This window comes from Acromyrmex echinatior, chromosome 19 (genome assembly GCF_024713525.1).
Source record: "Acromyrmex echinatior isolate Ae372 chromosome 19, ASM2471352v2, whole genome shotgun sequence".
NCBI classification, from domain to species: domain Eukaryota; kingdom Metazoa; phylum Arthropoda; class Insecta; order Hymenoptera; family Formicidae; genus Acromyrmex; species Acromyrmex echinatior.
This window is the reverse complement of record NC_141870.1, coordinates 4,213,724-4,226,615: the sequence shown is the minus strand read 5'-3', so window position 1 is coordinate 4,226,615 and position 12,892 is coordinate 4,213,724. Positions and strand designations below refer to the sequence as shown.

Genomic DNA, 12,892 nt, shown 5'->3' with positions numbered 1-12,892 from the left:
AATATTGTGAAACGAAAATAAGAAATAATGGCATTTGATTGTGTTTCTAAAAGTATATTTTTGAATATTATTCGATATTATTTAATTAAATATTTTCTGTTAAAAATAATTTCTTCGCTTTTCTGAGGCAGAAACTTAATTTCTTTAGTTGTTATTTTTAAAGGAAGCGATATATTATAATTTCATTACATATATTATAATTTCTTGATTTAAGAATAAACTTTAGTATAGCTAGTGAAATGTTAGAAAAAAATTCGGTTGTTGTAGAAAAAATTTAACAATCATTTTTCATTAAATCGATATTTGCAAAATGACACTACACTTAATGATGCTCTTCTGATTTCTCATCCATGATTAATGGATTTGCCTTCGTAGGCATCTTGTGTGCCTACAACTTTAGCTGATTCCTTGGTCGATTATGAACGCGGCGCAATTCTCGCATTCTCGCCCAATTACTCTCGCAGCTTAGATCGCATTCCATTCTAATCCGTAGAATACTTGGTCGGTTAAAGCGTCTTTGATAAACGATTGCGGTACAAGAGCATCTATACTATTTGACAAATAAAACTTAGAGAAATAGAAATAGCACAATACAACGTTATTTAGTTTTATTTTTTCTTTTCTTAACATGCATTGTATTTTATTTTTAAATACAAAGTTAGAATATATATTTCATACGTTTCGGAAATTTCCGTATAATAATAAAACGATATAATAAATTTTTATTATGCATAATATTCAATTTTTCAATTAATTAACGAATCAATTAACTTGTTAATAATATTAATAATATTATTATAATATTATTAACAAGTTAATTGATTCGTTAATTAATTGAAAAATTGAATATATGCATAATAAAAATTATGCATAATAAAAATTTATTATATCGTTTTATCAACTTAAACATTATACGGAAATTTCCGGAGCGTATGAAATATATATTCATTGTTATTCGTTGATAATAAATCTATATATTATTTCTCCAAAAAATCGCAAGTTGTGGAAAACAAAGTGCCGCGTTCACGTCCGCTAATTTTAGTAATACGGGACGTAATATGCGTCTGCGGTCGATTAGGACGCGCTGTTGCACTGACCAGCAAAGCCTGTGTAAAACGCACAGTCTCGCAGTCCGCATTCCGTTCTGATCCACAGAATATTCAGTCAGGTAAAGCGTCTTTGATAGAACATCTCTTTGGCACGATGACAACGAGCGTTGTGCGGAAGATGAAATACAGGAAGGGAAAAGGGGGTAAGGAGATCAACGAGAAGATGCATGAGAAAGAGAAGGTACGAGGGCTGGGAGAAGGTCTGCACGGGGTATGATCATCAAAGTGACCCATACCCTGTTAAACGGCTCACGTCTCGATCACAGACAAGCCGGAGCAATGCCGCCGAGTGATACCAAGGGCTGCGCCGGCCGAGGGTGTCACGGTGGATTTAATTAATGCAATTTAGCATCCATCCATCATCTCTCGCGTTTTTGCCTTAACGAGGGCTGCTACCGTCGGCAGGGCCGTTGCTGCTGTTGCTATTGCTGTCGTCGCCGCCGTCGCTGCTGCTGATGCTATAGTAGATCTACGTGGCACTTTGATGAGACAAGCAAGCCTCTCTCAATTATATCGATACCTGGACCGCCCCCCTTGGCGCAGCCCTTCTTCCTGCTTCGATCTCCGTCTCGCATCGTGGAACCGGGGCTTTACGATCACCCAGCCGTATTAAACTGCGCCGTACAAGCAACGCGTTAAGCTCGACGTTCGTGTATGTTCGTCAGCGTGCGGTTATATACAGGTTGTGTGCGAGCCAGCTGCTACCTATCGCTCGTATCGGGGCAATAGACATCGACACGGTGGGTAATAATAGTACAGGAAAAAAAAAAACGAAACGCGCACAAAGGCGTTGTCCCTCGCCTGTTTTCGTGTAGTCCACTCTGGCGTCTTGTTAGTAACCGCTGCAAACAGGCGCCTGTCGTGTCCCGCTATCCGAGCAACATCGTGGGCCGCATTTAAGTGAGATGTATCACATGTCGACGGCACAAAGCCGTTCATTTTATAGCTGCTCTTGTGTCCGTCTCTCTGAACAGATTTGCTTGATGTCCACAAGAAGGATTGGATCATAACAAGATCGCGATCGAATTAATACTACATTTTCATTACACTGCAATGAAACTTGTCGCTTTATTATTTTGTAAATATTGTACTCGGTATTGTAAATATTTTGATCTTTAATATTTTGCGAGCAATACATCTTCGATTTATTTTAGATATAATAATCCCTGAATAAATTACAATCCTTAAATAAATGGTTTTAAAGTTTACAATACTCGCCTTCACTTTCGTAATGTGTTCAGAGAAACGAAACTATAACCGCCTTGAACAATGTTGTTTTGGAATGATACCATCAAAGAAATGTGTATGTAGCGAAAAACGATCAAACCAAGATTGAAACGTATGCCGAATTGGATCCTACAATACAGCGCTCATTCCTGTAGAATCGGAAGAGAGAAACGAAAGCGTATGTATATAATAGGGGCGAGCATAGTATCCGCTCATCGGCTAAAATAGTTTCCGATAAGGCGAATACGAGAGAACCTCTCTCTTCTCTTCCGAATCGCGCTTCCACAATCGTGGGAATCGTCGCGATTTCAGATGGTAGTTTCAGTGTTAAGCGAGTTCTCAAATACCACTGTGCGAGAAGCCTCGGTGCCTAAAGCAAACCCGCTCTGTTGTACACTCTAATATGAGAAATAATATTGAGAGAGTACATGACACATATACCGTGATGTTAGTAAAAGCTCTCTATGTAATGAAAAACGCTCATTCATACCTCTCTAGTTTTATTATAGCCTTAACCAAAAATTTTTGACCATATTTTATATTAATATAGCTCGTTTCCTTAATAATCCTTAATAATTTCATTTATGCACAGAGAGAACAATGCCAATTGAATATTTATTAAATGTAAACATATATTTATTCGGTACAAAATTTTTTTATTATTTATATTTAGCAAATATTTATAATATTTCCGTAATAGTAAATAAATGTTATATTAATACTATATTCAAATAATTATTTATTAAAATTTAGGGCATTTTTTTTCTCTCTGGATATCATACGTGTATATTATAATATATTATAATTGTAATACATTTTTAATAATTAAAAGTTAATTATTGTATTGATGCAACAATATTAGCATTATCAACTATTATTATTATATTAATTACTAATAAACATATTATTAATATTATGAATTTTGAATGGCTAAGAGCCTCTGTTTCAATGTATGCTTATAACAGGCTGAACCTTAAGCGTTCCTAGAAGATTATATGAGTGCGAGAAGCGATGCAGGAAGAACAAGATCGTAATGCAGTTTGCAGAGCCGAGCTTAGTGGCCGCGCGTAAAGATTATACAGCGCAAAATGGTTCAGCTCCGAAATAGTACCGGCATTATTTTGAGTTTAACGACAAGACCATATGCACACCGGTACTTTTACGGAATTAAGTAGATTACTGTATCCGAACTGTATCGAACACAAGCAATTTACACTTGCACATCATATCTCCTCATATTCGTTCAGCATTGTTTCTTTCTCTCTTTTCTACGTAAAGGGCTTATGTAAAAGAAGTCACAACTGGTGTGACCACGACAATTCTCGCGCAAGAATCTACCGATTCTAATCCGCAAAAATCGCTTAATCGCGACCAACTGTGTCGTAATAGATCCAGGTCGTCAGCAGATACGCGAGATTGGGCAACACGATTGCGACAGTTAAACGATTCATCGCTGCATGTATCTAGCCGAGCCGGAAAAACGAGAGCGTCACGCATTTCGAGCGAATCGTTACGCGATCCGCGCGTGATAGTAACTTCGATCGACACTGAAATATTAGCCGCGTTAGTTCTACAAATGGATTTCGTCCAGGAAGCGCCTGTCACGACAATACGTCGCGGCAATGCGAAATCCTCATATCGACGTTTATCTTCCGCCAGGTGAGAATAATGTACGAGGCCGTGAGGTCTCGAATTAACCGAAACGACCACGATCGATATTAGATATAGCGTACCCGCTCGCATTTTAGGTATTAATAATGATTATGGCGAAACGATCTATCACGGATAGATATATTATAGATAGAATAGTATGTGGTACGATTGGCACGCGCACTCACGATGCATTAAGTGATTTTTCATAGAGAAAAATGACTGAAGACGATTGCTTGTCATGGAAACAGTCCGAGCGTAATTACGTTAACGAGCATTGCTTGCGTTTTGCTTGTGTCGCGTATTAACTCGCACCTACCAGCACGCTTTTCGCGAACAGACGATCGCGCAACCCGGTGGTCGCGTTCGATGAATGCGGCTTAATTGATGGGCGAGGCCTCTAATTATATAGCTGATTGTCGATGTCCATCGGCGTAGCCGCCATCTGCATTACCAGTGATTACAGTGTGACGTTCCCTCGAAATGATCGCGCGTTCTCCATATCCGTTCATACTCTTCTGCCCCCGATCTCCCGACCAACCAATTCGGTCTGATTACACATTCCGTTTTAGGGTATTCGGGCAGTAGTGCATTTTTCACGAGCAGTTAACTGAAGTAATTAGTCATTGGACAGCAAGCAGCCGGAATAAACGGTCCATCCTGGAGAGCATTTTGCGGCGTACGGATACGATCGATACGTCCCGCCGCGCCGGTACGAAACTTTGGGGCTTTAGAACTGTCAATGAATACCGAATACGGACGAAATGAGTGTCGAGTGGCCGACAAGAAAAATCAATGCGCATATAATCCTAAAATGCTCAAAATATAATAGCAATAAAATAGTATCGAGCAAATTTCCAATATACGGAATACATTCTTAAATTAATAACAATATCATACCTCGCCATTTTCTAATGTTTTCATCAATCAATTGCCGAATTTTTCGTACGTATAAAATGCTTCAGATTTTACCACCTAGTTTATTTTTCAATACGTCGAATTTTTAACGATGTAGGAATGCGGAAATAAAATAAAATGGTTGTGGCTGGACGCGCGTTCAACCGCACACTGTGCACAGTAATATCGCCCCTATTGGCATTTAGACCGCGGCGTTGCGAACGGTTACCAAAAGCCGCGGACCAGCAGGCGCATTCGATATCATACTAGTGGCGTTATTAATTCCCAGTGGTTCCATCGTATACACGCTCGGGACGATTGCCGTTAATCGTGTCTGCGGGCCGGTTAATCGTTCAGGTCGAGATGCTTGATTAAAGTGGAGCGAATATAGGCTATGATAATTATCAAGCATTCGATTATTCTTGAAGAGAATTATTTCAAGGAGTTATTAAAAATTAATATTGTTTTATGAAGCATACTCTTCTAACTGTAGAAACGCGCATCAGGTTATAATCAATGACCGGAAGTATAATTTTGCTCCGAATACCTTCACTTGCTAAATCTCGCTGGTACTCGAGCTGGAATAATGCGGTCCCTTTCCGATGTTTCGATTCCGGAACAATAACTCGACATTATACAAATCAAACGAGCGTTGATATTCATGAATCCGAAGCCAGAGGGTGAAGGTATAATTGCATTACGCGCACACCCTAAAATACGACGACAGGGAGATCCATTCCCTCCAGAGTGTTCCTCCATCGGCTGCAGAGCCCATCGAGTTTTCTCCCGTATAATCGTCCGTGTTTCACGCGTTTCCACCTCGAATCAGACAGAAGCGTTAACCGAAAAACGGCAATGCAAAAATCTGCCATGGAAAAATCTCTATTCAGCTGGCTTTTTCAAAAATATCTCTCTGTTATTTCCGATACTTTCGACTATTCATGCTTTATAAGTATACATTATTCCATTTCGTATTTCAGTTACCGATTTAATTTCACTATTTTCTCAATACATCTCACCGTTCTCAAATGTACATATAATTCTCAACCGCAAGCTCGATTGCAGTTCGTGTGATTATGGTCAACAACAATGCCACAATGTCTATAATAATAATACACATGTGGAGGATGCGTTCGTACGAAATAACACGAACGTACTGACCATAAGGTAACCAATATATATATATATATATATATATATATATATATATATGAGGAAGAAACGAGCGACGGACAAAACGAGAGAGATTGCGCGAGAACAGAACAGACGACAGGTATACGCCTTTCAGTTTTGTGCGGCGAAGGGAAATTGAAACAGCTAACCGCGTTGGCGTTGACGAGGGTGAAGAGAGAGAAGAGGCTGGCGCATAGCGAAAAGAGGCGACTATCAGGGGGAGATTCAGTTGGGAGGGTGCGAACAAGAGGAAAGGAGAGGAAGAGCGAGAGAACGAGAGAGCTATGCGGGAGAGATTCAATCAAACGAACGCATATAAATGAGTCGTTTCAGAGTAAAACTGAATTATACGCCGACGCTTCTATATCCACATGCGTGCGTCATGCATGCACATATACACGACAGGTATCCAGATCACAGTTGCTGTCACGAACGAACTGTAGAGTGTTGTTATATGCTGACGAATATCCGGGAATGTTCGGCGGTGGAAAACTTACTCAAAAAGATCCGTTTGGATAACTCGACAATTCGGCGACGAGTGGCACACTGGATAGGTCGAAACAGTCGTAGGCTTGAATTAAAAACAACCGGATCAATGATGGAAAAAGGTGGTGGTGGTAGTCGAAAAGATTTGAAAATGAGTGAATATTAACGTTCTCCAATCTGCATGGAAAATTTTTTTAATGGATTTCTTACTTCCGTCGCGTTCTGTGAAAGAAGTAATCTTCCATGCAATCATTGAAAGGCAAGGAAACCGAGATATTGAGATAAAGGTGGAATTACGGATGCAGTAAGTACAATATTTTTAAATCTAAATGCGTGTAACAGTATATTGGTTGTATGATGTAGGTGTTTCTCACAAGATCACACGCGACAAATCTTTTCTTCCAAAGTAAAGTTACTCCGCAACGAACAATATATAAATCTTGAAAAGAACGATCGCTCCTCGTGGAAAAGAAGTGGACGGCCTCGTAGCATGAGTGACGGTAAAGCGAGAGGGATGTGGAGAGAATAGCGAAAGCGAGAAGCTCTGAAAGATGTGAAAAGAGAAAGAATGAAGGCGAGAGCTGACGGACCCCGCGGTAGGAAATTAAATAACCAAACTTTTCCACAAGGATCCCGGGGGTTACTTTGGAAGCCAACGCCGAGCAGGGCAATGGCAATGGCGGTGAAGTGACTGGAAAGAATCAAAAGAACAAACGGGGTGGCTAAGAGAGGGGGTGAGGTCGCAGAGGGACACGGGGTAGGGGTGTGCGAGTAGCGAGGACCACAAGAAGTGCAAGATAAACGTGCCACGCTCCGCCATTCCGTGTCCTCTTTGTCCCGCGCCAATTCTGGCGTCGCTTCAACGCATTTTCGAACTTTTCGCCCGTCTCCCTCGCCCGCCATCCGTTATTCTTCTTGGTCTTACTGGCCTGCATTGCGCACGGGCCCCGTCGTCACGCTGGGATGCCCCAACGCGGTAAAGTTCGCCCGAAATCTTTCTCCACGTTCCTTTCCGCCGGAGACCACTTCCCTCGCGCCAAGTTTCTTCATTATGCCAATGACCCGTTGTGTCGTATCACGTGAGAAACTATAGCATAAAACGTCGACTACGTCGCTGGCCCGTATAATTGACTCTATATAACGATCGTTGAAAGATCGCTGAATGAATAGTCGCGTATTATACTCATGTATTGATTTCTTTTTAATTGCTATTTTCTTTGTACAATAAACGCATACTTATAGATATATACATATAAATGAAAGTTCAAGTAATCGTTAATCCATTTTCGATTAATAATCCAGAAATTATGATTGATATATATTCTGATATAAACGAGAAATTCATTATGCGTCCAATATCGATAATCTTACCTTCCAATAATAATTAAATGCTTTCCATTTAGTTACACAAGTCAACACGAATATCATTCTATCTCTCTTGGCATTCAGAGAAGAATAAAAATAAAATGACACTTGTATCAACTTGTGTCATCAAATAGAAAGCACCCATGCAATATTTCGGAATTATTTTTACATGAATGCGGAAGATTAAACATGTTGTTTATTGACTTATGAAGATCAAAATATTTACATACAGCACGACATAATATTGATGAGGTTTCATTTATATAATAAGATTTTCATCGCCAAATTGTCATTTCGAGTATACATCAATCATATTTAATCTCCGACATGTCGAATGATAATAGAAAACGTACGAAGAAATACATAAGGCTACTATTAATGATGTATCGTAGAATAGACGATTGGCGAACATAATAAACGTACAAGCTGCTTTGAATCCTATAGAGGTTGATAATTGAACCCCACAACACGAGCTTTAGTTCGAATCCTCTGGCTCTGAACTCTATCTTATCAAGTCTCTGGACCGAGGTGTCCAGAATAGCTCGAAGTAACGAGACAATCTAGAAACGCGATTTGGCTTAACGACAAGAGCGATTTCCAATCATTTCTGGTATACAACAGAAAGAGAAAATCGCATGATCAAATTACCGGGATGCTCCAGTTATCTCTAATGAAAATCCCAATAACGATTTTATCCTCGTTATGTCAGCTAGGAAATTATAATTGTCTGTATATCGGTTTAGATGTAAGAATGTTTAACGATATCTCGAATCTTTTATTATATCAATAATCCAGGATACAATACATCACGATATCATGTAATTCAAACAATCAGTATTATTTCATTGTTATGTTAACACGATTTCGCGAGTAGATTAAATTTTCTCATACGTTTCATTTGCAATCTTTTTATATACCAGTACGTTTTCAAAAGCAAACGTCGTTTATGGGCAAGCAAATAAAACGTAGATTATCACAAATAACACAGAAATTGAGTGCTGACACGTGAGAATGTACATAGTAAAACGGCGTCGTGTCGGACCCGCCACTACGACCCCTTCATCGATGTTGAAAGGAACCACTGTGGCCATAGAGTCAGAGGATGAAGACCTCAACAAATGCCGAGATTTGGTTGCCTCGGATGATGGATGTGATCTAGCCTGAAGGGGGAAACAGTCCTGGTGAGCAAAAAGAGCGACGCGACGTACAATAGGGGGAAGGAGAAAGAGAGGGAGAAAAAGAGAAAGAAAGAAAAGAATAACGAAAAGACGACATCGATGATGAAGATAGAATCGACGCAGGAAAGATGTACATGCATACAGGAGGTAGAAAAAGAAAAACAAGGAACAAGGATTGGCACTGTGTTGCCAGAGATTGCACGAAATTGCGAAAGACGGAGCCCTCTGCGAAAAGAGAGATTCCGTCGCGTCTCGCGTCATCAGGAGGTGGATACGTTGTGCTGTCGACGAATGAATGCAATTTTTCACGGATGCTATGAGGGCGGAAGACTGCCGGAAACCGGAAGCGGGATCGGCGAGTCCGCGTAACGCGCGAAAGAGAAACAAAGCTTCGGCCGGACGCACGTCTCGCGCGTGTATTCGCGAACAAAAAAGCACGGTCTTATCTCACTCACGACGGAGAGAGATTAATGCCGTTTGATGAATCGCGATGTCCCTCCATGCGCTGTCGCGTATAATTGCGGCCATTCTTCACTCCTTACACGAGTAATATCTGTGCCATACTATTGCATATTTACCTCTGTACGACAAAAAGTACTGAATGATTCGATTGTACCGATAATTTTTACCGATAACGTAATTGAACATTTAATATAATTGCGACATGTTCAACGTAAACGATCGAATTCGATAATACATCAATTTCTCTAGCCTGAAAAGAATAAATCAATTCTTCAAATTAAATATCTATTTTTTTACCTGGCTTATGTTCTTGCTCAGTACAGACAAAATTTGACCGTGATCTTCTTTAAACCGGTATTACTAAGTAAAAAATGTACCATGGTTATCAAGGGGTTTATTAAAATTCAGTTAAAAATCTAAAAACTTAAGTCGTAATAACATGAAATTTTGTAGAATATTTTAAATTAAGCTGTCCCCCCTTTGATCCAAATTCAACGAAATTGTCAAAATTTCAAGTTATTAAAAAATGTTTTATCACAATGGTACAGAACACAGTTAAGTACAAATAATTGTGTTTATCACAGTACCTGGAGGTTATCATACTCTATCTTAATAATGAATGACGGATTAACAAAAAGTACATTGTTACTAGGAAAAAAACATATGTATAAAAACGTGAATGGTCAACAGGAAGGCGACAGGTGTACCAAAACGATAAAAATGATGAAGATATAAAATAGAGAAGAAACAGGCAATGGCGTAGATATTACATCAAAGGCTACATCGTCAGAAGCGGAAGTGATGCTTATTCAGTTGGAAGTTGTGGCTTACTGGGTCTGCAAAAGATAAAAAAAAGACAAAGAGAGAGAGAGAGAGAGAGAGAGAGAGAGAAAGTTGAAGAGGTGAAGAGAGATAACCTGCTGCGCTTGTGAACAGAAAACTAAAGAGGAAGCAAGAGGAGGAAAAAGAGGAGGAGGATCTATCGGCCGGAAGACGTAGATACTTTATCCACGCTACCTACTACGACCGCGATAGATAACTCTCTAGAAAACTTAGTAAAACCACTTTAGTTTGCACATTGGTCGCTTATAACGTGATTCTACCCTTCCGTTCGGAAGCTCCTAATCATGATCTACGACAGATAGATATTACGTATTCCTAAAAAGTAGATTATTTTGTTCCGTTATTCCTTACAAAAAAAAAATCGTAAAAATTCATGCTATCCGATATACGAAATGATATATCTAAAAGAAATTTTTCCTCAATATTTACGTTTGATAACGTTTATACAGTCCAACGCAAGTTAAAGAGGATGAAAAGAAGACAAACAAAATGCAAGAAGAGAAAGGCAAGAGAACGCGACCGCTGTTGTATCGAACACAGTCATGAGTGAATAATTATTATATCGCGTGAATATCCATACGGTTGATGTAATTAAACGTCCAAATGCCGCGTTAGACTGTCTAAAAGATCGGAATTTCCGATAGCTCGTTAAAACGCTGGTGGTGCGTTCCGAGAGAGGAGAAACGAGAGCAAACGCACTCGGCTGTACCCGCTTATACCGCCCAGCTGGTGTTGCGAGGCGTGATTAATACCGAAATACGAATGACTTTATTCATGAGGGACCCACGCCTTGTTATGCAGATCAAATTTATGGCTAAATCATATGGTGCCCTCGCGGTCGTCAACGTTACTCTCTTCGCATTTCGCTCGCGGCGGTGGTGCGAAAATCGGACTAACGAAGCTGAATGCGAATGCGAGGGAGAAAGAAAGCTACGCAGACAGGTGGCTATATTATGAACACGCCTTAAAGTAGCTTTCTAACGGACGCACTGCAACACCAGTTCTCGCTCTCCCATTCTCTATCGTTCTCTTCCACTTTGTCTCATTGTTTTTCTCTCTTTCCGCCTTTTCCGTCTGTCCTCTTTGTCGCCTATCTCTCCCACCGGTACTCTACGGTATGTCCATCTCTCCTCGTTTTCGCTTGTGCCGCCTTCATCGTTCTCTATCCGGCTCGCCGGCACGTCTGCCCATTCTCGGACCAGTAGCGAGATAGACGTTTATCTCTCGTTTCTACAAACTGTGCTCGCTTGTGTTGCAAGGCAGGGGAAATTCAAGCGATCGATAGGATACCGCATCAGAATCACTCACAGACGAGCGCTCATTTCTCTCGCATTCTTGCTGCTGACTGTAATGTTGCAGCGAGACGATCGCCGTTTCTCACACGTTGTGTTCCGTATTTTCCAACTATGTGTTTTTTTCAACTATTCGCGATATTATACTTCTTTATGTATACCGCAGATTCTTAATTTTCAAGCTTGTACAGCTATCTAATTAATATATTATATTACGCGTTGAAATTATAAATGTTTATGAACAAATCCCAGAACCTTTGTCCAATCATAATATCGCGTAATTCTGAATATCATTTCGTTTAATTCCCTATTATAATTAATTTATATTTTTCTCATCTCTCTTTAAGCCATACCGAACGTTGATAAATACCAATCATTTATCAGGGAGCTCGGTATGCTCTGTCGGAAAATATATAATTGCGAAAAACCGGTCACGCCCTTTCAACCGGTTATTACGCTAACGAGCCCTCAAAGGTAGAATATCCAATACATTAAATTGAAATTTATCATCAGCACCGCCGTGCTGTCAGTATCGTTGCATTAAACGACCGTGGCGATATAACGACGTTATTTATTATACTCGTGATACCCAATTGAAGAGGCAGTAGTCTTTGCGATGTTGAAACGATCGGACTTCTTTATATGTCTTTTTTAGATATAAAATTGAGATAAAAAAGGTTTATTTAAGGATTCAATTGAGAGTACATTAAGCGATTACTCACCTTCATGTAGTTTTTCCAAGGTACCTTCAGCCAGGACTCCCGCGAAAAAGAAGCAGAACCACAGCAAGCCGATCATTCTTCTAATTCGATTTCTTGACGTATCCATTCTGTTAGCACTTAGATACTGTAACAGAAATATAAATATTGTTAATGCATGCAGGTTAATAATATAAATGTAAACATATACAATTGTATGTATACATATCGCTCATTTGCTACAACAATGATACAACTACAAAAATTATCATTTTTAGTTGTTCACAAAAAAAGAATGGAAACATAAAGAAAAAAACATACTTTAAAAGTACATTTTTTTCCCTTTATAATCAGTTATTATATCAAAACTATATTTCAAAAAAATAAAATTACAAAATTTTAATAATTCAATGTATTGAAACTTATATTTTCTAGAAAAATGGTTTTTTTTTTTTTTAAGTTATATTGTTCACAGAGAGAATTTTCTTTTAAAATTTATTCTGAAAATATGG

The 12,892-nt window shown here is 39.3% G+C and overlaps 1 protein-coding gene and 1 long non-coding RNA gene across 2 annotated transcripts in view; one reads left to right on the top strand and one right to left on the bottom strand.

The window, feature by feature from the left end:
• The window catches only part of Sema2a (Semaphorin 2a), a 276,914-nt gene that overhangs the window by 156,933 nt on the left and 107,089 nt on the right, over positions 1–12,892 (bottom strand). Inside the window, exon 3 of the mRNA XM_087415928.1 lies at positions 12,405–12,529. Within this exon, the coding sequence (XP_087272054.1) occupies positions 12,405–12,529 (125 nt within the window). The remainder of the gene's footprint in view (positions 1–12,404; positions 12,530–12,892) is intronic.
• Positions 1–12,892, top strand: part of LOC147906651 (uncharacterized) — a 332,649-nt gene that overhangs the window by 249,665 nt on the left and 70,092 nt on the right. The gene's annotated exons all lie outside the window — the stretch shown is intronic.